This window comes from Piliocolobus tephrosceles, chromosome 4 (genome assembly GCF_002776525.5).
Source record: "Piliocolobus tephrosceles isolate RC106 chromosome 4, ASM277652v3, whole genome shotgun sequence".
In the NCBI taxonomy this organism is placed as follows: Eukaryota; Metazoa; Chordata; class Mammalia; order Primates; family Cercopithecidae; genus Piliocolobus; species Piliocolobus tephrosceles.
The window spans coordinates 93,927,855-93,954,979 of record NC_045437.1 but is presented as its reverse complement, the minus strand read 5'-3'; the positions used below and the strand labels follow the sequence as shown (position 1 = coordinate 93,954,979).

The window sequence follows — 27,125 nt, the reverse complement described above, 5'->3', positions numbered from 1 at the left end:
TATTTCTGTAATTTCCTGACTAGCAAGTTATATAACCTTATTCAATTTTAAAAACTCATTTCCATCTGTAGCTGAAGATATTAATATCCATACACCTCACTAAGCAGCTGGGAGTTTTAACAATGACAGTTAATACTTACTATGCCTGGGCCAGGCAATATACTAAACAATTTATAGGTTATTTTATATAATGCTAACAGCCCTGCAAGGTAGGTAGGTAGGCAGTATCTCGGTTTTATAAATGGAGGAAACTGAGGCAAACAGGAATTAGTAACAACTCTCTAAGTGGAAAATGATTGAACCAGAAATCAATTCTAGTTCTGATTGATACCAGCCTAATTATTTCATAGCCTTTCAAGTATTTAAATTTCTTGAAATTGTTACCTTTTGTTATGTGATAATAGTAATATTCCAATAATTTTGCTCAAGTTAAAAATTACAGAGATCTTTGGGTCCTACATGCAGGATTGAACATGGGCTGCCCTATGGATTTAGTGACTGTTTATGTCTTCATTTTATTTTTCTCAAAGATTTCTCATTCTAGTTCATATATCTGGAAGCCTAAGAAATTCTCAATTCTCCCTCAAGGATCCTCATGCAGATAGAATCAAGCAGCTCCTTTTGTAGATCTGACCAGGAATGTAACTGTGGCAGTGTGCCTCTAAAAAGGTGCACTCATACTCCTACTTATATGTGAATCAATGCAAGGGATATTTCCCTGATAACATCCAGTGTCTCACCTTCAAAGTAAGACAGTGTTCCTTGGTTTCACTGGCATATGACACGTATAACATTTCTCACACTGATTTAGGTACTGTATTACTACTGCATCAGCTGGCTACTTAGGTGACCTGAGTGTTTACGAGAACTGCTTTAGTCCAAACAGTAAATAATGGTCCTGATGGAGCGCCCATGACTGTTACTTAGTTCTCCGCCCTATGCATCCACTCCAAGTTTTAACCCTCACCTCAGGGGACATTTGGCAATGTCTGGAGGAGAGGTTTTAGTTGTCACAACTGGGGACAAGAGTTGCTATTGGCAACTAGTTGCAATTGGCATGGGAGGGATGCTGCAAAATGTCCTATGATTCACAGAATAGTCCCCACAACAAAGAATTAGCCACCTCCAAATGTCAAATGTCAACTGAGGTATATGCAATAAAGATACTGGATACTGGTGAAATAAAAAAACTAATCACAAAAGACAATGAGTACAGGAGCTGCCCCGGTAGAGGTCATAACCTAAGAAGAAATACCACTTTATATATACGTTAATCCAAAGAGTCCACACAATATTTGTATTTAAATACTTTTATTTTCATTTCACAAAAAAGCAACAGTGTTTGCAGTTACACATGCCTTTCAGTCAGTGCTGGTCATATGCAAAACAAGTTATCAGAAATATAAAGAAAAATAAGCCTTTTCCCTTTACAAGTGAAACAACACAATTTGCATATACAATATTATATATATACATATTTTCAAAATCTTTCACAAAAGACAGATTATGATACAAATTTAGAATTCCACCCACAAGCTCAGACTCAAGGAATTGAAGATCTCTATAGGTGTTTAAATATAAAAATGTAATACCTTTACAAGTTTCCAAGTGACTACTTTCCAAAGTATTTGAAAGAGGCTATTCTTCACAGCAACATGGAACACTTGGCTTTAATCAAGACAGCTGTAAGACTAAGTTTCGTCTCAATCTGAGTTTGTTGATTAATGCAAATGCTCCAATTATGCCATAATTCTCATTTTATATACACACACATACACAGCGTATTATTGTACTGATGGTTTATAAAGTCCAATTTCTGGAGCATTTCCTTCAGCTAACCCATGACCTTTACTTCCTTTGAAGTATTTTAAGTTAAGAACTGTTCAGAAATATCACTAATGACTACCATGACTAACTCCGAAAAGGTGCCCTTTTTTCTTTTACTTCTGATCAAATTTAAATGTGTCATGAATAAACTTAGTTTTTTCTATGGCAGCAGGTATAAGTAATAGCAAAGTATAGGCTTTTTCAACACTAGAACCTGAGAGTTTGATATACAGTATATAACATTTCTTTGAAAATTTTCTAGGAGTTCTATCATTCAATATTTCCAAAACAGTAATATGGCAAATCTTCAGCATGGAATAGTAGTGTCAGAAATGGAAAACAAACAATGCTAAGAGACTTGAAGGAAGGGAAGAGAGCGGGGCGGGGGGGGACGGGGGGGAGGATGTGTGCATATGCATTTTCTCTGATGCAGACAAATGTGGAGTTTTAACATTTACCATATGGTAGATGAAGAGACAGTGTGATGTAAGAATGCTTAAAGTGAACATACAGTTCTGGATACATGATATGCACACAAAATACAAGGCTAATGAGGCAGCAATGGCTTAAATTTGTGAATGCCAGTGAAGAAAAACACCTAACAGTGTAGGCACTAAAGACAAAAAGTAAAGCACACAATGGAGAACAGCGGAGAAAGATGCAGTCACACAAAATAACTCTGGGTAGGAAAGGGCTAACTTGTCTTGCCACGTGGGGGATGAAAGATAGAAAATTCCTTTTGGATTTAGTTTTGGGGCTCATGTTCTATTCATCGGAGCCATGTCAATAACTCAAAAGGGTCACTCCAACAAACAATTTCTACCAGGTACACAAGCTATGCAATTGATGGAATCATAATAGACTTCTATAGATGAACCACAAGCCCAGGCCTCAAGAAGAAGCTACGCTTAAGGGTTTGCAAATGAGTTCTAGACAGCACTCTTATTGGCTTATCAGCTTCGCCGGTTTACCAGTTACTAAAAGATATACGAGCAATGAAGTTTAAACACATCTTTATTCAATACTGTCCTCTTGCCTTTCTAGAATTTACAAAAGCACAGGTCCCTTTTCACTATCTCATTCAATTTGAATCAACATAAGAAATGCTGGATCTAATTAGCTTTCACAACTCAACCATAGCCGAGTGTCTTCTCCTGTTTTATCTGCTGCACACTTGTTGCCATTAGTTACATCACTACACTGCTACACCTTCCAGCCAGACGGCAGGGATTTAGTAGGTCTTTATTTTTGTTAGGTACAGTCAGGTCCCCTGCAAGGGACTTAGTGTTAAAAGAAAATAATGGAGGAAAAAAGAAGCAAATGATATATGTGCATCTATATGCTTGTATCCTTAATGGAATAGATCCTAGAGAATGAAATAAAATAACCACATAAGTAGGAAAAGAAGTAGTGAGGTGTCATATTACAAAACTCAACTTTCATTAGGTCCCTACGTAGCCATGCAAAAGACTACAAAATGAAATAAAGATATGAAAACATATTTATACTTATTAAGAATATTCCCCTACCAAAAATAGAAATCTCTCCAAAACAGATAAGTAAGTAAACAACACACAACTATTCTACTTGCTATTGCCAACACAGGCAATAAGGAAAGGGGAGGATGGGAGATTTGTCATACACTGATCCTCGATTTTCATTAAGTACCTATATATCCATGCAAAGGACTAGGTACAAAAACCAATAACATGAAAACATTTATATACATCTTTAAAAAGTATAGACACTGTCCTTTCCCCCTAACTACTACCCACCCAAAGAACCCCTCCCCACACAAAAAATTAAACAATAAAAAACCCAAGATATGAAACCATTGCCCCTGCAGGCAATGAGGGAAGGGAAACAGAGGAGAGTTATCATACGTCTGGACCTCCATGTTTCATTATATACATACATGTCCCAGCAGAGGACTGGGTACCACATTATATAACACAGAATGTAGCAAATATTTATATACATTAAAATGTGTGTGTATAGTATATAAATATGTGTGTCCTTGTGTGTGTATACACACACACACACACACACACACACACATACACACACCCAGACACCCCCCAAAAGAAACCAAACATCTATTCTACCATTGCCCCCTAGGCAATGAGGGATGGGGAGTATGGGATATTTTTCATAGAGTTAATCTCAACTTTATTACTATTAAGTACCTAAGTGGTCATACAAAGGACCAGATTCAAAATGAAGTTAACACCAAAAAGGGGCAAAACATTTATATACATTAAAAAATTATATATCTTGCCTTTTCCTCTCACAATCTCACTCCTCATTAAAACCCTCAAAAGCAAAAAACCAAAACCCAAACCCTGTAGTGCTCATATACTATTTGCTTGTGTACACAGCTCTGAGGAAGGGAAAGAATATTTACCATATTCCTGGGTCTGGGTCCCTCATTACATTTGATTCCTACAACCCTAAACAAAAAACTGTGTTGAGAGTGAAAGAACAACAACAACAACAACTAGCAAACTTTTATATACATTAAAAAAAAAGACACACCCAGAAATTCCCCCACCTCCCCCCCACCAAAAAAAACAAATCCCTTAAACTACTCTACTAGTCATTGCCAAAACAGGCAATAAGGGAAGGGGAGAAGGGGAGATTTTTTCATAGAATGAACCTCAATTTTCATTACGTACCTAAGTATCCATGGAAAGGCCTTGGCACACAATGAAGTAACAGGAAAAAGAAGCAAGAACATTTATATACATTTCTAAAAGTGCACACCCCACCCTCCTGAAGATAGGGAGATGGAGTAAAAAAGAAAAACCATCTATACTACTCTATAATTATTGCCCACAGAGGCAATAAGGAAAGGGGAAAAGAGGAGATTTTCATACATCCGGACCTCCACGTTTCATTAGGTACCTGTAAGTCCAAGCAATGGACTGGGTACAGCATGAAATAATACAATATAGTAATGAAAAGTATATATACATTTTTAAAAAGTATATAATCTGCTCTTAGATCCTTCCCACCCCTCAAAACTTCAAAAAATCCAAGCTACTTTAAAATTATTGCCCATATACATAAAAAGGGTTAAGGGAGAAGAGACTGTTATACATCTATAACTCCACAGCTCATTAGGAACCTACATGTCCAAGTGAACGACCGGGTACCCAATTAAACACTATAATAAAGAAGTAAAAATATGTACATACATATACAAAAGTATATACCCCAATACCCACAGAAGAATCCCTGAAGCTAATCAACTACTCTCTTAGACACCTGCCCACACAGGCAATCTAAGGGAAGGTGACAAGAGGAGAGTTGTTACAGGCTGAACCTCAATTTTCTTCATATATCCATGTAAAGGACAAGGTAAGAAAGGTTGTGACAGAAAAGTAGCAAAAACATTTATATACAGGTTTAAAGTATATACTCTTACCCTGAAACCATTTTCTCTCTCCTAGCAAAAAATCTTCAATAAACCCAAACTACTCTAAGTATTGCCCACATAGGCAATAAGGGAAAGGGAAAAGAGGAGACTGTTATACATCTGGAACTCCATGGTTCATTAGGTACCATTTAGTCTGGGCACCCGATGAATTAATACAGTGTAGTAGTAGTATAAACAAGTATATACATTAAGTGCCTTTTCCTACCTTCCCCATCCCTCCCCTTCACCTCAAATACTCAACTTGACAACTACTCTGTTAGCTACTGCCCAGCAGTCAATAAGGGATGAGGAGAATGGGAGACTGTTACACATCGAGATCTCCACATTTCATTGGTACTTTCATGTCTATGAGGACACAGTATGAACTAAATTAGTAATACAATGTAGTAGCAAGTATATTTATATACATTAAGTGCATACTCCACTCTCTCCCACACCCCAAAACAAAACAAACTACTCTATTAGCTACTGCCTAAATAGGCAATAAGGAAAAGGGAAAAGAGGAGATTTGTCATACTCTGAACCTCAGTTTTCATTATATATGCATCCATACAAGGAAACAAGTATAAAATGAAGTATAAAAAGGTGGCATAATATTTATACACACTTGAAAGAATATACAACCCCAGCCCCCAAGACTAGATCAAAACAACAGCAACTAGGATTGCTCTGTTAGTTACTGTCCATGAGAACAATAAGGATAAAGGCAAAGGGAACATCTGTCATGCTTTTGGACCACCACGTTTTAGCTACACGTCCACAAAATGGATGAATGAAATGAAAATGAAATAACACAAAATAGCAAAAACATCTGTACACACTTTTAAAAGAACATACTCTGCTCTCCTCTCAACATCATCACCTTCTTCCAAAGAAGGAAACCAAATAACTAGTCTGTAGCTATTGCCCATATAGGTAACATGGGAAGGGTAGATGAAATTTTCATAGGATGATATATCACTCTTCATCAGGAAAAAAATATACAAAATGAAATAATACAAAACTATCAAAAACATATATGTACATTTTAAAAGTATATACGCCCAAAAAACCCACTGAAAAAAAATCAATCAACTTTTCTATTAGCTATCACCCACGCAGGCAATAAGGTTAAGGGAGGAGATTTACCATACTTTGGCACCTCCACTTTTATGTGGTACTTACTTGGTAAAGCAGGGAATGGAGCACAAAATAAAAGAATGCAAAAACAAGCAAATATATATACCTTAGTTTTTAAAAATACAAATGGGGTAAAGGGGGAAGGAAGCTCTTTAAAAAGAGATTTAATTCCCCTAAATACAAAAGTAACAATGGCAAAGATGAGAAGAAAAGCTACGTCATATCCATGACCTCAGTTTTTAGAGAGGCCTAAGTAACAAAATCCAGACCTAGTTTTGCAGCCCAGGAACTGCTCTCCTTGGAAGTGACTCATCTAAGATGTATTTGCCTTCCCCGTAGCCCTGTGAAACATGGGATTATGTGAATGTTTAGCAATCTGATGGCAGATTATGGTTCCAGGTACTTTGGTTTGAACAGACTCTTTTTAAAATCCACCTCACTGTCAGTAATCCAACAAAATCGACACTTAACTCTTTTTTTTTTTTTTTTTTTGAGACAGTCTCACTCTGTTACCCAGGCTGGAGTGCAGCGGCATAACCTTGGCTCACTGCACCCTCCACCTCCTGGGTTCAAGCAATTCTCATGCCTACCAAGTAGCTGGGATTACAGGTGTGCACCACCACGCCCAGCTAATTTTCATATTTTTAGTAGAGACGGGGTTTTGCCATGTTGGCCAGGCTGGTCTAGAACTCCAGGCTGGTCTGGAATGGTCCTCCCACCTTGGCATCCCAAAATGCTGGGATTACAGGCGTGAGCCACCGTGCCCAGCCAACACTTAATTGATTTCTTATTTCCTAATAGAAAGGATTCTGTTTGGTACCCTATAATACTGATGCAGCTTGATTTGCTCTCTATACCCAGGAGTCTTCTGACAACTCTTCTGTTCCTATGGTGGCTAATGTCCCATAAAATGGAAACACATATGGCAAAGAAAATTAAAGTAGAACCTGTGATACTAGGAAAGTTCATGAATGCTGAAACAATGACAACAAAATTTCATTTAAAGAGACTTAAATAAAACAGGATGGAGGAAGGCCCAAGCTTATAGTGAAGCTGATACTACTTGCAGTTTAATATATCTAACCATTTTATATTAACAGAACAAACTGGACTCATCCAATTCCTACATTCATAACTTTTTAGATCTCCAAAGCATAAATATTTCTTCCACAATTCTAGATTTCCAATTCTCTTTTTTTAAATAATCTAGTATGATGTCCCTTTTATATTCAAGTAGACCTCTCTGCAATGAGAACACTTGTTCAACAAGTACTTGTGTCATGAATCTGTGTGCTTAAATAAAAGAAGCATACTGTGACTTCTGTGCTTCAGTCTGAGTTCTCAGAAATACAGTGGCTAAGACAATGTTTTGAGAAGATAAAACTTTGAAAGCTACCGTTATACCTATTACACCGCAAGTTCTACCTCTCATTTAACCTCACCTTCCTGATGTAGTTTTTAGAAGTCCTAGATAGATGGGTTAGTTCAATATTAAAATTGTGGAATTCTGTGGGAAAAACTGAGGCAAGGCCTACTAAAACTACAAATAATTAAGGTAAGGGCAAGAACAACAAAAACCTACAACTACTATGGATCTGGTATCAAGGGAATGAACAGCCTTTGAGTAATAAAGATAGCAATGGATCATGAGTTATCTCTTTTTTAGGCCAAGTTTTGATAAGGTTTTACTCATAACAATACCCCCCACACCACACATACACACACACACACACACACACACACAGAGAGAGAGAGAGAGAGAGAGACAGAGAGAGACAGAAAGAAGGAGAGAAATGATATAATTCAAGACAAGATTTGCCATATGCAGAGTTAACTAACATACATTACAGGAGTGATGTCAAGAAGCACAGGTAAAACTGAAGAATCTTAACTGATTTTGAGAAGTTACAAAATTTAAATTTTGTATCAAAGTGGAATTTAGTACAACATGGTAAAAAACCAGCAACAACAAAACTTTCAAAAGTTTAGTATTTTTCCCTCACTCCAAAAATATAAAAACACATTAACTTTCACTATAAACCAAATTATCATTCATTTAACCAAAGCACAAGAATAAAGACTTACAATCACCTCAGTTGAGTAAGACATACTTAGATGATTCTGTGATTCTCAGGATATAATATTTTCTACTCTAAAACAGATAAGGTTTAGAAAAGACTAAATTGGGGAAAACACACTAGGATTAAAGACGACTATTTTTTTAGCTTACCAGCCTTTTAAATTTTATTATATAAAAATATTTTCATAAAATAAAATATAATTTTATTCACAATTCCACACATTCTAACTTTATACCTGCTGAACAAAAAAGGTGACCTTTCCCACTGTCTGACTCTGTGGAGTGTTTTAAGTGCTCACAAATGGGTAACTACCCTTTTTATGTACATAGAAACTGTTTTCAAACATAGTTCTCAAGAGTTATTAGGAAGACAGCTTTTCTCCTAAGAATCAAAGAAACACAACAATCTAGGTATAAGTCTGCATAGCTCAAAAATTCAAGTACAGTATTTCTCTTTCAGAAGGAGTAAAATGCCATACAGCTTTGGACATCCTCCCTCATTTTTCTTTCTTTCCTTCTTTGAACACTCCTTTTATGCTAGTTTGGACACACAAAAAAGAAAAAACTGTAATTTTTAACTAAACAAAAGCACGATTTCTGATAGTGAAAAAAATTCAAAGCCCACCATACTAAACATGAATTCAAGTTACTCCTATCCCACATTCTCTTTGTTCCTTTAAGGTACTATGGTGAACTTCAAATATTTTTTTTTTTTCAATTTCTCAAAGGCCCTGTTTTAAAATACGCTTATAATATGCTACACTATCATATAAAATGAAAATTCACACATGGGTATGATTCAGAGAGAAAGTTTCTATGATCTATGATGCCAAAAGGCAACTTAAATTGCATTCTTAGTAATAGTGATAAAAGTCACAATGAAAAACACTGGTGTTAGCAAAATGCTTGCCACGAATGTAGAAATACTAACCTAAAGTATATCTACGGCAGGGAGTGATAAAGGTGTACAGATTTGGGGACTATCACCATTTATGAATGAAATAATTTTAATTAAAGTTAACTCAGTTTGGAACAGTTTCCTATGGTAACGCTACAAAAGATGAAAAAGAAAGTCTTAAATATTCAAAACATTTAACCTTTTGGCCTTGTTTAGCTTTTCAATACAACAAAAATTTTAAAAATCTGTAGCACCTGGCTATTCTGCAGGAAAAAAACCACAATAGTTACAGACATTATTTAACCTTTTTTTCAGAAAAATAAAGAATTAATCAAAACCCCAAATCAAAGTAGATATGCACACCTGAGGTCGGTTCTTACAGTGCATGCTTTATTGTCTTCGTTATCATATTCTTCAGAGCTAACTTTGTACCACATTCCAATACCATCTATCAATAAGAAGCAACAGATGGCTGACAAATCAGCGGCCTGCAGTGATGGTGGCTCTTAGGGTAGAACTTTCCTTGTTTTACTATGTCAGTAACTTTCTGTATACTGAGGAATAGAACAGAATTCCAAAACAGGGTTTTTTCCCCCATTTGTGTATCTTCAAAGTAGAAAAATTACTCACTGTTTTTGTAGATGGTTGGCATTTAGGTGAATATAATTTTATAATAAATAACTACATACTGCCCAAAGACATTTCAGAAAAGACGGATGAAAAATACAGTCAGGCCCTGAGCTAACTAGAACTCCTAAGAGTGCAAACAACTTGGCAGCAATCCTGGCTTTACCTTGGCTTTTGAAAAAGCAGCAGAGCCCAAGCTTACAAGCTCTCTGAATGGGCGACAAAATGAGGTGCAGTTGTGCATGCTACAGCCACCATGTGAGAGTTTTTAGGTTCTTCTCCATCCACTGGATATTCAACTGAATGACTTCCAAAGCCTCCTGGACACAACGAAGCCGGAAGGTTGCCTCTGACTGATTTTCAAAGAATGCCTGAACCTGTAAGTTCCACACAGAAGAATTTCAAAAGAAGGACAATAAACTTTAGGTAACTCCAGCTTTTAAAATAAGCTTTAACTTAGTGATGGCTATGCTGCTATCTTGAAAGCAGTAGAAAGAAGTACTTTAATATTCAAGGTATCTACATGGAGTTCCCAATCAATATGGTGATATCTGAAACAATTTTAAAAAGGAAATCTTTTTACTCCCACACGGATACATTTTTTCTAACGTAAAATGGAACTGAAGAGATGTTTAAGTAACAATAAATAAGGTAGAGTCCAAAGGCTTGGTGCTATGAATTCACCCTAAGAATGCAATTCTTCCGAACAATTTTATGACCCCTTAAATTATTTATATTAGGGAGACAAGGGAAGAGAATGGAATCAGAATTTTTCCTCATTATCATATATGCCACCCTCTAGAAGTAATCACAATGCTGAATCATTAGTACTGATTAAGGAAGACAGAGACAAGAGACAGGAATTAGCACGAAAATCCACCACCTCCCTTAAACTGAGTAGCCTGGCCGGGGTGTGCGGAGGGTTGCCCAGTCTCTGTACTAGCATTTTATAAAACCAACCTCAGATAAATGTGCCTTTGTTGAAAACAGGTAAGTTGATCCAGCAACAATACTTTGTATGGTATAGGACCCCAGATGGAACCTGAAGAAACACAAAACCAAAAGCAAAAAAATTTGGCAGCTGCTGGTAAAACACTGTTCCTGAGTGCAAAGGAGTCTTTAATGCCAAAGACAGAGTGGAATCCTCCTTCCGGAACCACAGCTGAGGAAACTGGGGTAGCCCTATGCATACTTATTGCCGGCGGGAAAGAAAGGTGGGCAGAAAAAGGGAAGAGTTCAGAACATAGAGACAAATTATTAATCCGCTTAATATCGTCGAAGATCACACTGTACACCCAGAAATGCCGTTATGGATTTAAAAGAAGCAAAAAGCCTACATCTGCATCTAGCTGAATGTGAGTTCTTAACTGATGCCTTGGTAATGCAGAGGTATTTTTCAATATGCATAGCTAAACGGTTGCTGTGGAATAGTCTGTGGCCATGCTGAGCTAAGTAACCTGGTGCCAAGCAAGGCTAGCCTTAATTAGAACTTAGATGGAATGCTACTGTTAAATGATTCATGCTATGGAATTATGTTAACAAATGTGAAAATTTTCGGATGTTTCAATTAAACTGTCATGGAAGTATTTTTCCTCTCACAGAAAATCCTAACTTCTGTGAGCCAACACAACACTGGGAACTTTTTTCAAATGCACAACTTGAGAATACTAAAAGTTAATAGTTCTCTGAGAAACTTACTTCTGTACAAGCTTATTCCAGTTCTCTTTGACAAAATCCCATGCCAGCAAGTGTCCAGGAAAATGTCGACCCACTGTTCTAATGATAAAAGACAGCTTCTGTGTTCGGATGTTATCTCCATTCAGGCTACTTTTCATTAACCTGAAGAGTAAAGCAGATTTAGCCTCCAAAATTATTATTCATGAAGAAGTGATGACTGAACTTAAATTAAAATTAGTATGGTTTCCTCATTAAAGCTCTGTAGCAACTCAAGAAATAACTGTTGCATTAGTCTACGATCGATCTATAGATTGAAAATATCATTTTTTTAACCAAGAAAGGACTCACCAATGAAATAGACATTTACCTATATTGTCACATGACAATAAATAGTTTTTAAATAGTAAAAACATTTAGGAAATAAATTCTGGTAGAATTTATTACAATTCGGGAGGGGGGTATTTTTTCTCGTAAAAACTTTATTTGATTTGAATGGGCAGGTATGTTATACTACTATTCTTAAACTAGGCCATTTGAATTATTTGAAAATTAGGATATATTTCAGAATATACTCTTATTAATGCTCACAGTAAACATTTACTGACACTATGTACTAAATAATGTTCTAAGTCCTTGACACAACAATGCTATAAAGTAGGTATTTATTAATACTACCTAACTCAATTTTATAGTTGAAGAAACTGAGGTTATCTAATTGACCCACAGTTACACAGTAATAAATACCAAATCCTGACATCTGAACGAAAGCAGTTCTCATCTACTATGCTGTACTAGTTGTTTACAGTGAGAAACCACCCCCTACTCCAAGACTGTGGCAGTATTTTTAGGAGGGAAAAAAACAAAAGCACAACAAAACGTGATGGGTTAAATAAATTATGATAGAGCCATACTACAGAATATTATGAAGCCATAAAAACACTTCAGTTTTTTTTTTCTTTTTTTATAAAGCAGGCTTCATGAAGTGACATGGAAAATCTCACAGTCTGATCATTCACTAAAAAGACTGTCACAAAACACTGAGTATGGTATAAAACTAACGTGGTTTTAAAAATGCAGTTAAATATGTAGGTATATATGTATGTACATACATACATCTGTACATATATCTATTCCTACAGATGAATACAAAGACCAGGACTGACACTGTTGTTAACAGAGAAAACGAGAATGGAAGTGAAGGATCATAAGAAATGCTTTCATATTTTACTCTATATTCTCAGGTACTGTTTGAATACTTTATCATGGGCATTATTAGTGTATTACTAGTACAGTTTAAAAACAATGATTTTTCTCTATTTGTTAAATCAGAGGCTGGCTAATACTTTAAAGAAAATGACTATTTACAGTGTATCTTTTGGTAAGTGCATCTGGACAGGTACTGAGGACATCTCTGGGACATTATTAAGATTTATCTGAGCAAAATCATACAACAGAAGTAATGAGACCCAGAAGCCTCCTTCTATCCTCAGTGTGACTTTTAACATCTGTGCTCTTTTGCTACACCAGATACCTCCACATTCCTCTTGGCTACGTAGAGCTCCTCGGCCCCACCACTGCCTGTTCTTTCTGTCAGGAGGCCCGACTTGCTGCCCTACCTTCATCCATATGACACTCCTACTTCTGGGCCTTCATCACTACATATTAAAAAGGAAAAGTCTGACAAATAAATTCATATGAACATAGAACCTAGAAGGTTTAATATGTTATCTTTTTCTGAAATATCTGCATTTTTAAAATGACAGCTTGCATAAAGCAATGCCTTGGTCCCAAAATATGGAGTACCAATTGTGGGGTACAAGACAACACTCCAAGGGGAAGAAGACTTTTTGAGCAAGGAGGAGGAGGGGGGCTGTGACTCCTGACTTCTTGCAATCCCCTTTGCGAAAGGATTTTCTGCTTGTCCATAAAGATAAAGCCCAGCACCTGTGGTCTCCTCACCAGACTGTCCAACTTAGGCCTGGCCTGTAACAGAAGGGAGGAAAGCAGATCCCCTCAAAAATGAGCTCCTACCCAGGAGCACAGTGTTTGTATTCTTTTGGTTTCTGTATATCATATTCCTCGGGTGGTTTCATACCAGTAAAGCTTCCGCACATCCTCTGAGCTGGCAAGTGCTTCTAGTATTTTGTTCTTCTCTGCTTCAGAGCCTATAGAAATGTATTTGCCCAAAAGGAAAGACCAGCCTTTGTCAGTTTTCGCTCCAACTTTGAACACAGTTGTCATGACGGCAGTAGGTAGGCTGTAAGAGAGGTGGTCAAACATGAGAATAACAAGAAAATATTCTGAATACAAAGGTGAAGAGTTGGCTGTGGTGGAGTTTCTGGTGTGAGGGTCGGTAATAATAACAAGTTTGAGTAAACAATTTAGGGTTGAGAAAAAGTTTAATTCAGTGACTGCTATTTTCCTAGCAGTGCAACTATGGATACATCAGTTCAATTTAATATTCACTGAGAACTCACAAAGAACTACGCAGGCAACAGGCTGGACACTAGGGAGCGGAAGAGAAATGAGAGCCTCTGTCTTCTGAGAACTCACAGGCTATTCCGAAGTATAGAGCAATAAACACAAGCATTACAATTCAGTGTGATAAGTTTCATGGTAGAAATATAGCAGTAAATGGGGTACAGGGAGAAAACACAGTCTACTGCCTTTATTAAGATCTCAGAGCTTGGAAAGACCTCAAAAGGTTATCCAAATCCTCCGTCCCAACTCTTCATCTGATGCTTGAATCTTCTCTCCATAATGTATGGTAAGGAGCTGGAGAGAACCAATTACCACCAACAGCTTTTCTATTCACTGTTAACTCTACCTGCAATGTTTTATTTCTAAATTAAGACACTTGTTTATCACCTCACACCCATTAGGATGGCTGCTATCAAAAACCCAGAAAATGGCAAGTGCTGGCAAGGATGTAGAGAAATTGGAATGCTTGTGCACTGTTGTTGGGAATATAAAATGGTGCAGCTGCTGTAGAAAACAATATGGCAGTTCCTCAAAAAATTAAAACTAGAATTGCCATATGATCCACCAATACTACTTCTGGGTATATATCCAAAAGAACTGAAACCAGGGTCACTAGGAGATATTTGCATACCCATGTGCATGGCATTATTATTCACAATAGCTAAAAGGTACAAGCAACACAAAGGTCTATCCATGAATGAACGGATAAACAAAATGTGGTATATACATACAATGGAAAATTATTCAGCCTTTAAAAAGAAAGAAATTTTAGCCGGGTGTGGTGGCTCATGCCTGCAATCCCAGCACTTTGGGAAGCCTAGGCATGCAGATTTTCTGAGGTCAGGAGTTCCAGACCAGCCTGGCTAACATGGTGAAACCCCATTTCTACTAAATATACAAAAATTAGCCAGGTGTGGTGGCAGATGCCTGTAATCCCAGCTACTCCAGAGGCTGGGGCAGGAGAATCACTGGAACCCAGGAGGTGGAGGTTGCAGTGAGCTGAGATCGCACCACTGCACTCCAGCCTGGGTGACAGAGCAAGACTCCGTCTCCAAAAAAAAAGAAAAGAAAGAAAGAAATTTTAATGCATGCCACAACATGGAAGAACCTTGAAGATATTATGGTAAATGAAATAAGCCAGTCACAAAAAAAGCAAATTCTCTATGACTCTACTTATATGAGATACACAGTGTAGTCAAACTCACAAAAACAGGAAGTAGAATAGTGGTTACCAGGGACTGGTGGGGAGAGGAAGTGAGGAATTATTCAATGGGTACAGAGTTTCAGTTTTGTAAGATGTAAAAGTTCTGAAAATAAGTACACAATAATGTGAATATACTTAACACTACTGAACTGTACAGTAAAAAATGGTTAAGATGAATTTTATGTTATGCGTATTTTACCATAATTTTTTTAAAAGTCTTGTTTGAGACTGCAGATACATAGAGTTCACCTACACCAACACTCAGTTTTATAACATTTATGACCCAGGATGAGAATATCCTGGTTTCTGTATAAGATATGAGATAAAGAAAAAGAAGATAATTCATCTGAGTAGAGTACTTCACCTTTGAGTTCCATTGGACGCCATCCAGTCATCAAACAGTTTCATGGCAGTAGTGGAGCAGTTCCCCAGGTTGTGGGTGCAGGCAAACTCTAGCAGGGCTGACCGAAGCTCTCGCATAGATGGAGTGCCCTCATCAGTCCAAGTTTGTTGTTGAATTTGGTTTTGAAGTAATTTAAATACCCTGGTCTAGAGAGACAAAATAGATTATTAGGACAATCAGAAAAAAACAGGACAATTACTGCCAGGCACAGTGTCTCATGCCTGTAATCCCAGCACGTTGGGAGGCCGAGGCAGGCAGATCACCTGAGGTCAGGAGTTTGAGACCTGCCTGGACAACATGGTGAAATGACATCTCTAGAAAGGCATGGTGGTTGTGCCTATAATCCCAGCTAATCAGGAGGCTGAAGCAGGAGAATCACCTGAACCCAGGAGGTGGAGGTTGCAGTGAGCCGGGATAGCATCATTGCACTCCAGCCTGGGCAACAGAGCAAGATTCCGCCTCAAAAAAAAAAAAAAAAAATTAGGACAATCAGATCTCTTTTCCCCAAAATTTATCCAATGAGGAAAGAAAAAGGCATAGATATTACTCATTAAATATCAACTGACATATGAAGCCCACATACAGCTGGGATGAAACCATTTGATGTAAAGGCTATGCATAAGACTGCTATAGCTAAGGGGAACTTTTAGTGATATTAACTCAGAAAAAAATTAATGACTTCTGTGCAGTAGGGAAACTCTTTGCTGCACTTCTATCTGTACTCAGCTAGAAGTTATTTTCCTGCCAAAAAGTGTCACTTATAACCACTGCTGGAAGGAAGTCAGAACTTCCTGACCTTGTGACTTTACAATCTATAAACCTATAAAGCAATGAGAGAAAAATAAACTTCTTTACTGATAATGTTTACATGTTTCTGAATCCAATATTAAAGGTATATTTAACATTATCAACTAGTTCGATGCTATAACAAATTAACCAAATTAACAAGGAAATGAGGCCTGCAGGGAAGAATAGTTGTTTATAGTTTATTTTTTCTCCCAAGTTTTTATTTAAACAACTTTCAAACCTACAAAAAAAGATAGTACAATAAACACCCATACACTGTTCATCTAGATTAACTGGTTTTTAACATTCTGACATTTGCTTTGTTTTCAAGTGTGTATCTCACACACACACACACACACACACACACACACGTTTTTTCTTGTTTTAGCTGAACAATATGAAAGTAAGATACAGATATGATATTTCATTTATAAATACTTTGGCATGCAACTCACAGATACCAGAACATTCTCTTACAGAATCATAATACCTTATCACACTTAAGAAAACTAATAGTTATTCATTAATATCATCTACTATCTAGTCCATTGGTATGGGATGTCATTGCTAAACATATACTTGTGGTATTAAGGTACTAACAAACACTTTCTCATCTCTCTCCAAAATAAAAACACCAAAGTTGTTAATAGCATGTCGACGTATTTCCATTCTGCAAGTTGTGCATGGTGGGTGGGGGGTGAGGACACATGAGATTTTAAAAAGCATCATATGAAATATGCTTTTATGAATACCACTAGAAGGAACAAACATTCTGATATCAAAAATGTTTTTAGGTATTCTTTATTTATTTATTTTTTTTGAGATGGAGTCTTGCTCTGTCAACCAGGTTGGAGTGCAGTGGCGCGATCTCGGCTCACCGCAAGCTCTGCCTCCTGGGTTTACGCCATTCTCCTGCCTCAGCCTCCCGAGTAGCTGGGACTACAGGCGCCCGTCACCATGCCCGGTTAATTTTTTTTTTTTTTTTTTGTATTTTTAGTGGAGTCGGGGTTTCACCATGTTAGCCAGGATGGTCTCGATCTCCTGACCTCGTGATCCACCCGCCTCAGCCTCCCAAAGTGCTGGGATTACAGGCGTGAGCCACCACGCCCGGCCATTTTTAGGTATTCTTTAGAAAACCTTCATGGCTATGTAAGGAGGACCAAAATGAAAAAAATTCAACAGATACCCCCTCTGCAGTAATCAGCACGGGAGGATTTCTTCCCACTGGTACTTCTTTACCTCCACCACCATCGTGGCGTCTCATCTTAAGTAATCATGTACCACAGATGACCACATACAAAAACCCTTAACTTCAGAAGTTTAGCTCAAGTTCTTCACAGAGCATTGCTTTCTTCCTTTCTTTTAGGTATTGACAGTGAGTACCACTGACTACCACTGTCAATACCTAAAATGAATCCTATTTGGAAATTTTTAAACTATTGAGGCCATTATCCTAGCAATGACTTACTCTGAATAAGCATCTTGTGGATCTGAATATGAGAATGGAAAAAAAGAATCTTCAAGGAAAAGAACTCAAGGTTTGTGATAACATGTCAACTTGCTTGTGTTTATTTCAAAAGCAATGAAACACAGAACAGACACCTTGTGGAATGTGTGAGTGGTAGAGCTTTTGAGTCATTGGGAGGACATGAAGTAGAAAAATAGTTACTATGCTGACTGACAATGCAAGGAATGGACAAGCAATGCAGGAGATCCCACTTGACACACCTGACTTCATTCTACATGGTATCTTCACTGGCTTTACCTTCTCAATAGCATTATGATAGAAAACCATCCCAAATGACTGGAGAACAAAAGAAATTTAAATCCTACTCATAACTGTCAAATAGGAACAAATGAAGAATGTGAGAAAAAAAATCACATGCTTGAAATCCTATTTAAAAAAACAAAATCAGTGAAGAACAATGGCAATACTCACTGAGCATTTACTAGAACACAAAGGCAGCAATGGAAAGAATGGCACTTAAAGTCCTGAAAGCAAAGGAAATCTGACACTTGAAGATGGCTGTGGCTAATTCCTGAGCAGTCACACCACTGAATTACAGGGAGCAATTTTACTAGTTAGTCTCCATACAAAATCATTAAGACAAGTTCTCAAAATAGTTGCTTAAATGTATTTCAAATTATAACATAAGAGAGTAAAACATTTTAAGAAAGAATAATTATATTATTAGAAAAATCCTGTTATAAAATACCATTTTTATAAGTAATCCAGGTTTTTAATATTAATTAATATTAATGAAGCATAGTATGTGCTTCAAATTACCTTTCCCTTTTAGAAACAAAATGAAAAGTTTTTCGATGGCTCCAAATTAATTTTTTTGAAATTTAAGCTCATTCAACTCTATGATTTTACAAAGTGAAATAGCAAGTGAAGAGAGGAAATAAATTGATGGGTTATACAAGCTACAAACACTGGATTTGTAATAAAATGCAACAACAACAATAATATTAAATTATTTTTAAAATAAAACAGGCAGGGAAAGATGCTAGCACTTATGTTGTATATTACATTTTGATTTACTGCTTTAATTTTACACTGATATGCCCAGGGAGTTCTTTCCTGGGTCAACTGAGTTTCTTAAAAGTGAAATGTCAGTTTTTATTGCCAAAGGTTTATCCCACCAATGCCTCATATGTAAAAGAATGACAGATTTGTAAGTGATAAAATAGGAATATGGCTAGGATCAGATGTTAACATCAGATGTGAACAATTTAACACAACTGAAATGTGCCTCCAGACCCTACCCATCACAACACCACAGCATCACAAAATGCAGCATATGGCATGTGCAGCCTTTATAACAAAATGACCAATAAATGCACATAATACTTTGGTTCCAATGATACAGAAGTTAATTAGAAATCAGTCTTAGACACTAATACATTTGAACATCACATCCAAGGATTCATACATGTCTGCCATCCCAATTCCTAACTGTAGAATGTCAGATTTCCCAGTTTGGGAGTACTGATGCTACCAGAATGCCCTAATATTAGAATAAGAATGTTAAAAAGACACGTTCTCCCTCTTGGTGAACTAAAGTTAACTGGGCTTTTAGCTAACCATATGAAGACATACAGCAGTAAAAGGGCGTCCGATCTTGGAAACACATACTAAGCCTTCTGCCCTTGCCCTCTATCCATCAGTCCCTGGATCCCTCCTTGAAGTATGTTCCTAATAAACACATATCTGCCCAGAAAGCCGGAAATCATCTGGGATGAAGATGCAGTTGAAAGAAAAGGTAAGTATCAAGTGCTTCCTGAGCACTAAGCTCTAAACAGAGTTAATAGAGAGGCAAGGAGAAGATTGACTTCTGCCATTATGAAGTTTAACTGGGCAGCTTCAGAGTCGGGAGATATTCTGCCTCCTCATGGTATATTCAGAACCAACACTGCCCTTTAATAGTGAAAAAAAGTGAGTGATATGCACTAATCTTATTTATTGCCACCTGTAGTAGGTTGAATAGTATCCCCTCAAATTTTGTGTCTGCCTGGGACCTATGAATATGACCTTATTTAGGAATAGGGTCTTTGCAGGTACAATCAAGTTAAGATGAGGTCATCCTGGATTATGGTGGATCTTAATCTAAGAATGGGGAAATATGGACACAGAAATACAGGGAGAACACTGTGTTGACAGAGACAAAGGCCGTGGTGAGGCACCAACATGCCCAGGAATACCAAGGATTGCTGGCAATCACTTGAAGTTAGGAGAGGGGAATGGAACAGGTTCTTCGTCAGAAGGAACAAACCTTACTCTGCCAATACCTTGATTTTGGCCTTCTAGCTTCCAGAACTATGAGAGAATAAATGTCTGTTATTTTAAGACATCAAGTTTGCAAGGACTTGTTTTGATAGCCCTAGGAAATTAATATACTACCCCAAAGGCTGTTATTATACTAATTACCTCAAACATAATTCTATGCAATATTTTAAAATATACTGGTCCTGGGGATAACTGGATATCCAGACTGAAAAGAATGAATCTTGGTGTCTACCTCACACCATCCACAAAAATCAATTTCAGATGGATCATAGATCTAAATGTAAAGGATAAAATAATAAAGTTTCAGAAGAGAACACAGAATATCTAGGGGTAGGAGAATATTTCATAAGCTAGATTACATTAAAATTTAAAACTCATATTAATAAAAAATCATTAAGAGAGTAAAAAAGCAAGATGGAGTAGGAGAAGATATTTGCAAATATACATGACCAACAAGATTCATATCTAGGATATATACAGAACTGTTACAAATCAACAAGAAAAAGGCAGACAATTTAACAGAAAAATAAGCAAAAGATGGGCATTTCACAAAAGAACATGTAATGGTCAATACATGTATCAAAAAGAAAATCATCTTCACAATCAGTAGAAAAATGTAAATTAAAGTCAAAATTGCAGTACCACTATGCACCTATCCACATGGCTAAAAAGGATTTAATATGAATGATAATTATCAGCCAAGATATAGAGCACCTAGAATTCTCATACACTGTTAAGTGTAAATTGGTACAACTTTGAAGAACTATTTGATAGTACAGTATTAACTATGCATATGTTATGATTCAATAATCCCATTTCCAGACATATACACCATAGAAATGCATAAAGACATTCATCGAAGACATCATAACAGTGCTATTCATGATAGCTCCAAACTACAAATAACGCAAATGTCTATCAACAATAGGCGAATTGGTTAACTAATGGCCAATCTCTTTATTATATGAACACTAGAAAGTTGCTATTGGATTCTAAGTTTGCCCTAAAGAGATGAGTAAGCTATTTGCATACTTCTTGGAAAGGCACATAAATATTGTTTTAAAAAGTCATTATTAACATTTTAGATATAAAAAAGTCTCTTGACAATTTCATTTTTAGGAGAACAATTAGATGTGGGTCAGTCACTTGAAACCTTAAATGTATGGTCTGCAAGCTTTTCAAAAGAATATGACAAGAAGAAAGCTTTAATTTTTCTAACAAAAGGTATCCTGGAAAGACAACGTTGCTAGGACACAAACTAATTTTACAAATAGCAATATAATACAAAGAGAAGTCTTTGGAGTGAAATTAATCTGGGTTTGAATCTCAGCTTTATCATTTACTAGCTAAGTGACTTTAAAGAAGCTATTCCATCTCCTCGTTTATTTAATGAGGGTAGAAATATCTACCTTGGCATTGTGTGAGAATTAAATGAGGTAATCTACACTAAGCACTGAGCACAGTGGTGTGTAAAAGCACTCAAATGCACGTGTTTCTGGTGTGTTTCAATCATTTATTCACTCAACATTTACTGAGGGTCACTACAGGCCAGGTCATGTTCCAGGCACTGGTTTTTATTAAGGCTGCTAGCTGAAAGCCTTATGAAACAGAAAATGATAAAAATCTTAACCATTAGAAGAGACCTCAGAGAATCACCTAACTTAAGCATCTTGCTCATGGGTAGGGATGGGGTAACTTCTTTGGGGTCAGATCAGAAACTTTTAGAGGAGGAGAGCTTCTCAAGTTCCACACGGCCACTCTGCCCTGCATTCCCTCCACTCACTGAGAATCATGCAGGTGATGAGAGAACTGTTTACAGGAGATGCACGGTAAGGCAATAATAGAGGCAGAAAGAAGGTTGTTTTAAGAAATGATTTAATCCAACCCCTTCCTTTTATCAGTGAGAATACCAAAACCCCCAAAGACTTATTCTAATTCTTGGTCTAATACTATCTCCCTTTCCCTGAAAGCTGCCTTTTGCCTGGGTCCCTGGGAAATCTCACTGGTTTATAAAGCAAACTCTGTTGTCAAAATGTGCTAATTCAGAGAATTAGATAAAAACAAATAATTTTTCACTCTCTTTCAAGCTTTTAAAGTCTCACTTAACAGTTTAATATTGAAAGTATCCAAAATAACAACTGTTAAGATCAGGCAGTTGATATTAAGAAAGGTAAAATGCTCTCTAATACTAAGAATCCTTTAGTGCTTTGCAAAGAAACATATCCACCAGCATCATTATCCATTAGACAGTTATCAGCAAGAACTCTTAAACAGAATATTCTCAATACAAACATAACTGTCATTTTATAATGACCACTAGAAAATTAATGGAGAGATCTACTTTGTAAAAGGGCCTATTTCAAACATTCATCATGTAAAAATAAAACAGGATTTGAATAGAGAAATACTATTCTCATGTGACCTCATTTTGACAGTAGTGTCAAATGTCTGTATTTTGATATTCAAAGAAGACTATATCATACTAAGCCTTTATCAGCTCTTCATCATAAGCAACATCTTGATTTTAAGTAAAGATTTCACAAGGAGGAAAGTGAAGAAAATGGAATTTAACTGGTTGCTTTTTCAGCCTATTATTGACTGAAAATGGAACCATGAATAATAATATTAAAGATAAATAGCAAGAAGCTGGTAAAAAGGCAGACTTACCACCAGTCTTGAGGCCAGATCCATGTATCCCAGTTTTTCAAGGAGGTTATAGATGAGGCCTGTCTGAAACAGGGCTTCAGTGATGGGTGCAGTATGGTTCTCATTTCCAAGATAATTAATCAAATCAAAGGCCCTCTGGAGAGGTACCTTGCCTAGACTAAAGGATAAAAGAACAGGAAAAGTAAATATGCAGAGACACACAGAAGAACTCTATGCATGCTAAGAGAGAAACTTAGGGTTAGATGGCGAGTCTTGAAGACCAAAAGTTTAAGCTTACAGTGGCATTCTGTAAAGTTAAGCTAAATATGATTATCTCTGATTAAGTTAATGTGGCCCAAGATTAAGGAAGCATTTCAAGAGAAAGATAAACAATAGCTCATTTTTTTAATTCCTAAGTCTCCTGTAAATTGCTACTAACTCAGCAAAAATATAATATCTTGGGTTAGAAAAGATGAATAGTACTAATTTTATTTATTAATTAGTTATATTTGCCAGGAAAGAGAGTATAGCATAGACAGTATCTGAATTTTTAAAAAAATTTTGTTGGTTTAATGGGAATTTGTTTTTCAAACTTGTTATGACAAGGTCTATTGTGAATTTACGGTGAGTAAATTTTTAAAATTAACCATTTTATAGAAATCATAGCAGTAATGGCTAAGATGACATAAGAAGGGTACTTCATAAAAAACGAGACAAAATGGAAATGTCCAGGGAGGTCAGAAGGAATATTCTTGTAACCTGAAATGTTCCTGTGTTTCTAAGCCTATCATCAATCTAAATTGGTAATATGCTATTCAGATAATATCTTTACATGAAGTCACTGTCATCCTTGGTTTTGGGATTCTATAATGCATAAGGTGGTTGGAGAGGCAAGCAGTACAGATAAGGTGGCGCCAGCCATCAGAGATGTCCCTCAAAACCAACGCATAAGCACTAATTTTCATGCTTAAACCAACTGCTGCTTGAAAATAATTCTCTTATGAAATAAAGCCTGAACTCCTGTATCAGTTTAGTCAACAAAATATGTATCCTGTTTTTGATATCTAGTCTTGAATTACTATGAAATCCTGTTTCATTTAACTGTTCAGTATGTTTGCAGCTAATGTTTTATAAAATCCCTGGAGGCAATGAACACATCTTGTATTTTCCCAATCCTCCAAAATGAATTGTACCAACCAATACATGCTAGTTCTTTCAAACTGTTTTTCATATATGTTCTTTACATCAATGACACTTTTAAAAAAAGAAAAAAACTCAAACTAAGTATACTCTACCCTGCAAGTTCAAAGATGTTGTTGATAAGGTTGGCTCGGTCTTTGTCACTCAGAACATAAGGATTTATTTTCAACTGATTGATTAGAGCTTCCCAATCATCATCTGCATAGTGTACAATATAATAACCATTCATGTTTACATTCACTTTGACCCACAGCACTTCTTCTGTAAGATTGATGACACCTAATGGAAACCAAAAAATGAGAGATTGAGAGAGAAGACAATTGGACAAGAAAAAAATAATTACATGAGTGCTTTGTTTCTAAGTTAGTTTATTTTTAATCACTCTAGTAAGAAAAAAATGCCTGTCTCCAAGTACAGTTATTTTCACGTTAGTGAAGGTCAAGATATTCATTTAACAATTATTTATTTACTGTGCATTATTGGCTGTAAGCTAAGCGCTAGAAATCAAATGGTGAACAAGGTAGATATATCTCTGCTTTTAGAGATCTCACAGTCTAAAGTAACCAGGCAAGTACAATATCATACAAGCGCTATTGACAGAAAAAGAAAAGACAGCATTCAACGAATGCACATAGAAAAAATGCCTCACTCTCCTAGGGAAAGTTAGGAGCAATTTCTTGGAAGAAATGACATCTAAGTTGTCGTTCTTCTAAGAGACCTCAAAATATTTAGGTGTTGGCCAAGTGAAGAAGATATAGTAGGAAACCTAAGTGCTCAAGGCCCAGAGAGAAAGTACACATGGTATCCATGCACTGAACTGGCTCCCAAGTTCATTGTGGCTAGAGGAGAGAGGGAGGGAGAAAGTAAAGGTGCAGGATGAGACAGCAGTAGAAGACAGTGAGAGAACGGTGTAAAATGTGTCCCATTTCGGCCTCTGTCCTTTGTCATGTTAGCAAAAGAAGAACAAACAAAATCATTTAGAAAAGTCACATTATTTAAAGCTAGCAAAATAAACGTTAGGGAAGGCTTAAGATTACATAAGAGACAAATAAGAAATAATTGGGTTAAAATAATAGGAAAGGTTAGGCACTTTTTGGGTCTCTACTATAAATGCTGAGAGAATTGTTAGAAATTTCTATGGAATTATGTCAATTAATGTACCAATAACGAAGTGCTAAGAGTTAACTGATCACAAAATATATGTATGAATTTTTAAAATCCTTAAGACTGCTAATGAAGAAATGTCTTTTAAAGTTGGCAACAAGGACGTAGACTTAATTATAATGGGGGTACGCTTCTAAGCATCTTGAGGTTTACTACTTTTAGAATATAAGCTACATAAGCTTACTGTTTTGTTTACTGCTAACGCCTCAGCCCCTATAACTATGACCTAGCAGGTATTCAACAAATACCATTGAATTAGTGAGTGAATGAATAAATAATGACTATGTCACAATAAATAGTTTTAAATCAAGTCTAGATAAAGGTTTGTAGATGTTTACTATATAATTTTTACCCCCTTTTAAAATAACAAATACTTAAAAAAATTTTTAATTGTAAGAAAAAGAAGAGTAGAGATAAGAATAATCTAAACTCAGACAATGATAGCATTCCGGAATGTACTTCTTGCCAAGTTTTTTTCTGGTTTTTAATATTTTATATGGCAGATCTATATGCATTTATTTTATCCTTTTTCACCTATCAGACCCCCCCCCACATTTTTCCATTGTCTTCATAAGCAGTGTTCAAATATCTTCATAATATTCCATTTCAAGTTTATCCAATCTATTTTGAACAATTTGGGCTGTTTTAAAATGGTCACTATCATTATAATTCTGTAGTGAAACTTTTTTATATAAAATGCTTTATAAATATGTTTTCAACCTAAAGATTATATATTAGTACCTGAAGCCTTAGCTTAGGTACTAAGTGTTATATATTAGTACCTAATGCCTTAGGGTTTATCAACTTCAAAAACCTGAATTATTCAAATGTGTCAGATGCCCTTAATATCTTTGTTACTCCAATTATACTGATACTGCAAAAGATGTTTAAGATAAAAAAGACATTCTGATCACATATTAACAGGACATATAAGCTAAGCAGTCTTTTGTGCTAAAAAAATTCCATACTTATTTCTGTTATATTGCTGATATAGCAACAGATGGGAAAGATCAATTAAATAAGGTTTATTCCTTTTTTGAGGGCAGAATGCAGTTTTAAGGGATACTTGTGATGGCAGCAGTGGCTGCTCCTAGTTGAAGCCATTTTTAGCAAACCTATGACTAAGGAAATTAACTTTATCATTAGCTAATCCAAAAATATCAATACTCTCCAGGTCACCAACACTATATCCTATGGAGCTTTTATCAAGAAAGAACCCTGGGCCTGGGCATGGTAGCTCACACCTATAATCCCAGCACTCTGAGAGACCAAGGCAGGAGGATCACTTGAGCCCAGGAGTTTGAGACCAGCCTGGACAACATAGTGAGACATCATCTTTACAAAAAATAAAAATTAGCCAGGCATGGTGACACATGTCTGTAGTCCCAGCTACTCAGAGGCTGAGGGAGGAGTATCACTTGAGGTCAAGTATCACTAGGTCAAGGTTGCAGTGAGCTATGATCGTGCCACTGTACCTTAGCCTGGGTGACAGAGCAGGACTCTGCCTCTAATAAAAACAAAGGTAAAGAAAAGAAACAAAGAACCCCAGGAAGAAGGGCTACAGAGACCCAAATCTCCCTTGCCCATAAAAGGAGACAAGGAATGATAGCTATGACAATTGTTCCACTAGATGGATGCAGAAAACATTGAAATACATACAGAGTATCTTGGTTGATAAGCAACTTGTCATGTTGTAAACCTAGCCAAGTCCAGATGGTAAAGAGGAAGGACACAGCTGGGAATATACTTGAAATTATTACTGTCATCGAGACGACACAATATAA

The 27,125-nt window shown here is 36.4% G+C and overlaps 1 protein-coding gene across 1 annotated transcript in view; it reads right to left on the bottom strand.

Moving 5' to 3' along the window:
• Positions 1–1,294: 1,294 nt before the first annotated feature.
• The window catches only part of LNPEP (leucyl and cystinyl aminopeptidase), a 105,141-nt gene continuing 79,310 nt past the window's right edge, over positions 1,295–27,125 (bottom strand). The window contains exons 12-18 of the mRNA XM_023212204.2: positions 24,273–24,456; positions 22,999–23,155; positions 15,717–15,901; positions 13,763–13,924; positions 11,689–11,829; positions 10,951–11,032; positions 1,295–10,367 (exon numbers count right to left, since the gene is read on the bottom strand). Coding sequence (XP_023067972.1) covers positions 10,236–10,367; positions 10,951–11,032; positions 11,689–11,829; positions 13,763–13,924; positions 15,717–15,901; positions 22,999–23,155; positions 24,273–24,456 — 1,043 coding nt within the window. The 3' untranslated portion in view covers positions 1,295–10,235. The remainder of the gene's footprint in view (positions 10,368–10,950; positions 11,033–11,688; positions 11,830–13,762; positions 13,925–15,716; positions 15,902–22,998; positions 23,156–24,272; positions 24,457–27,125) is intronic.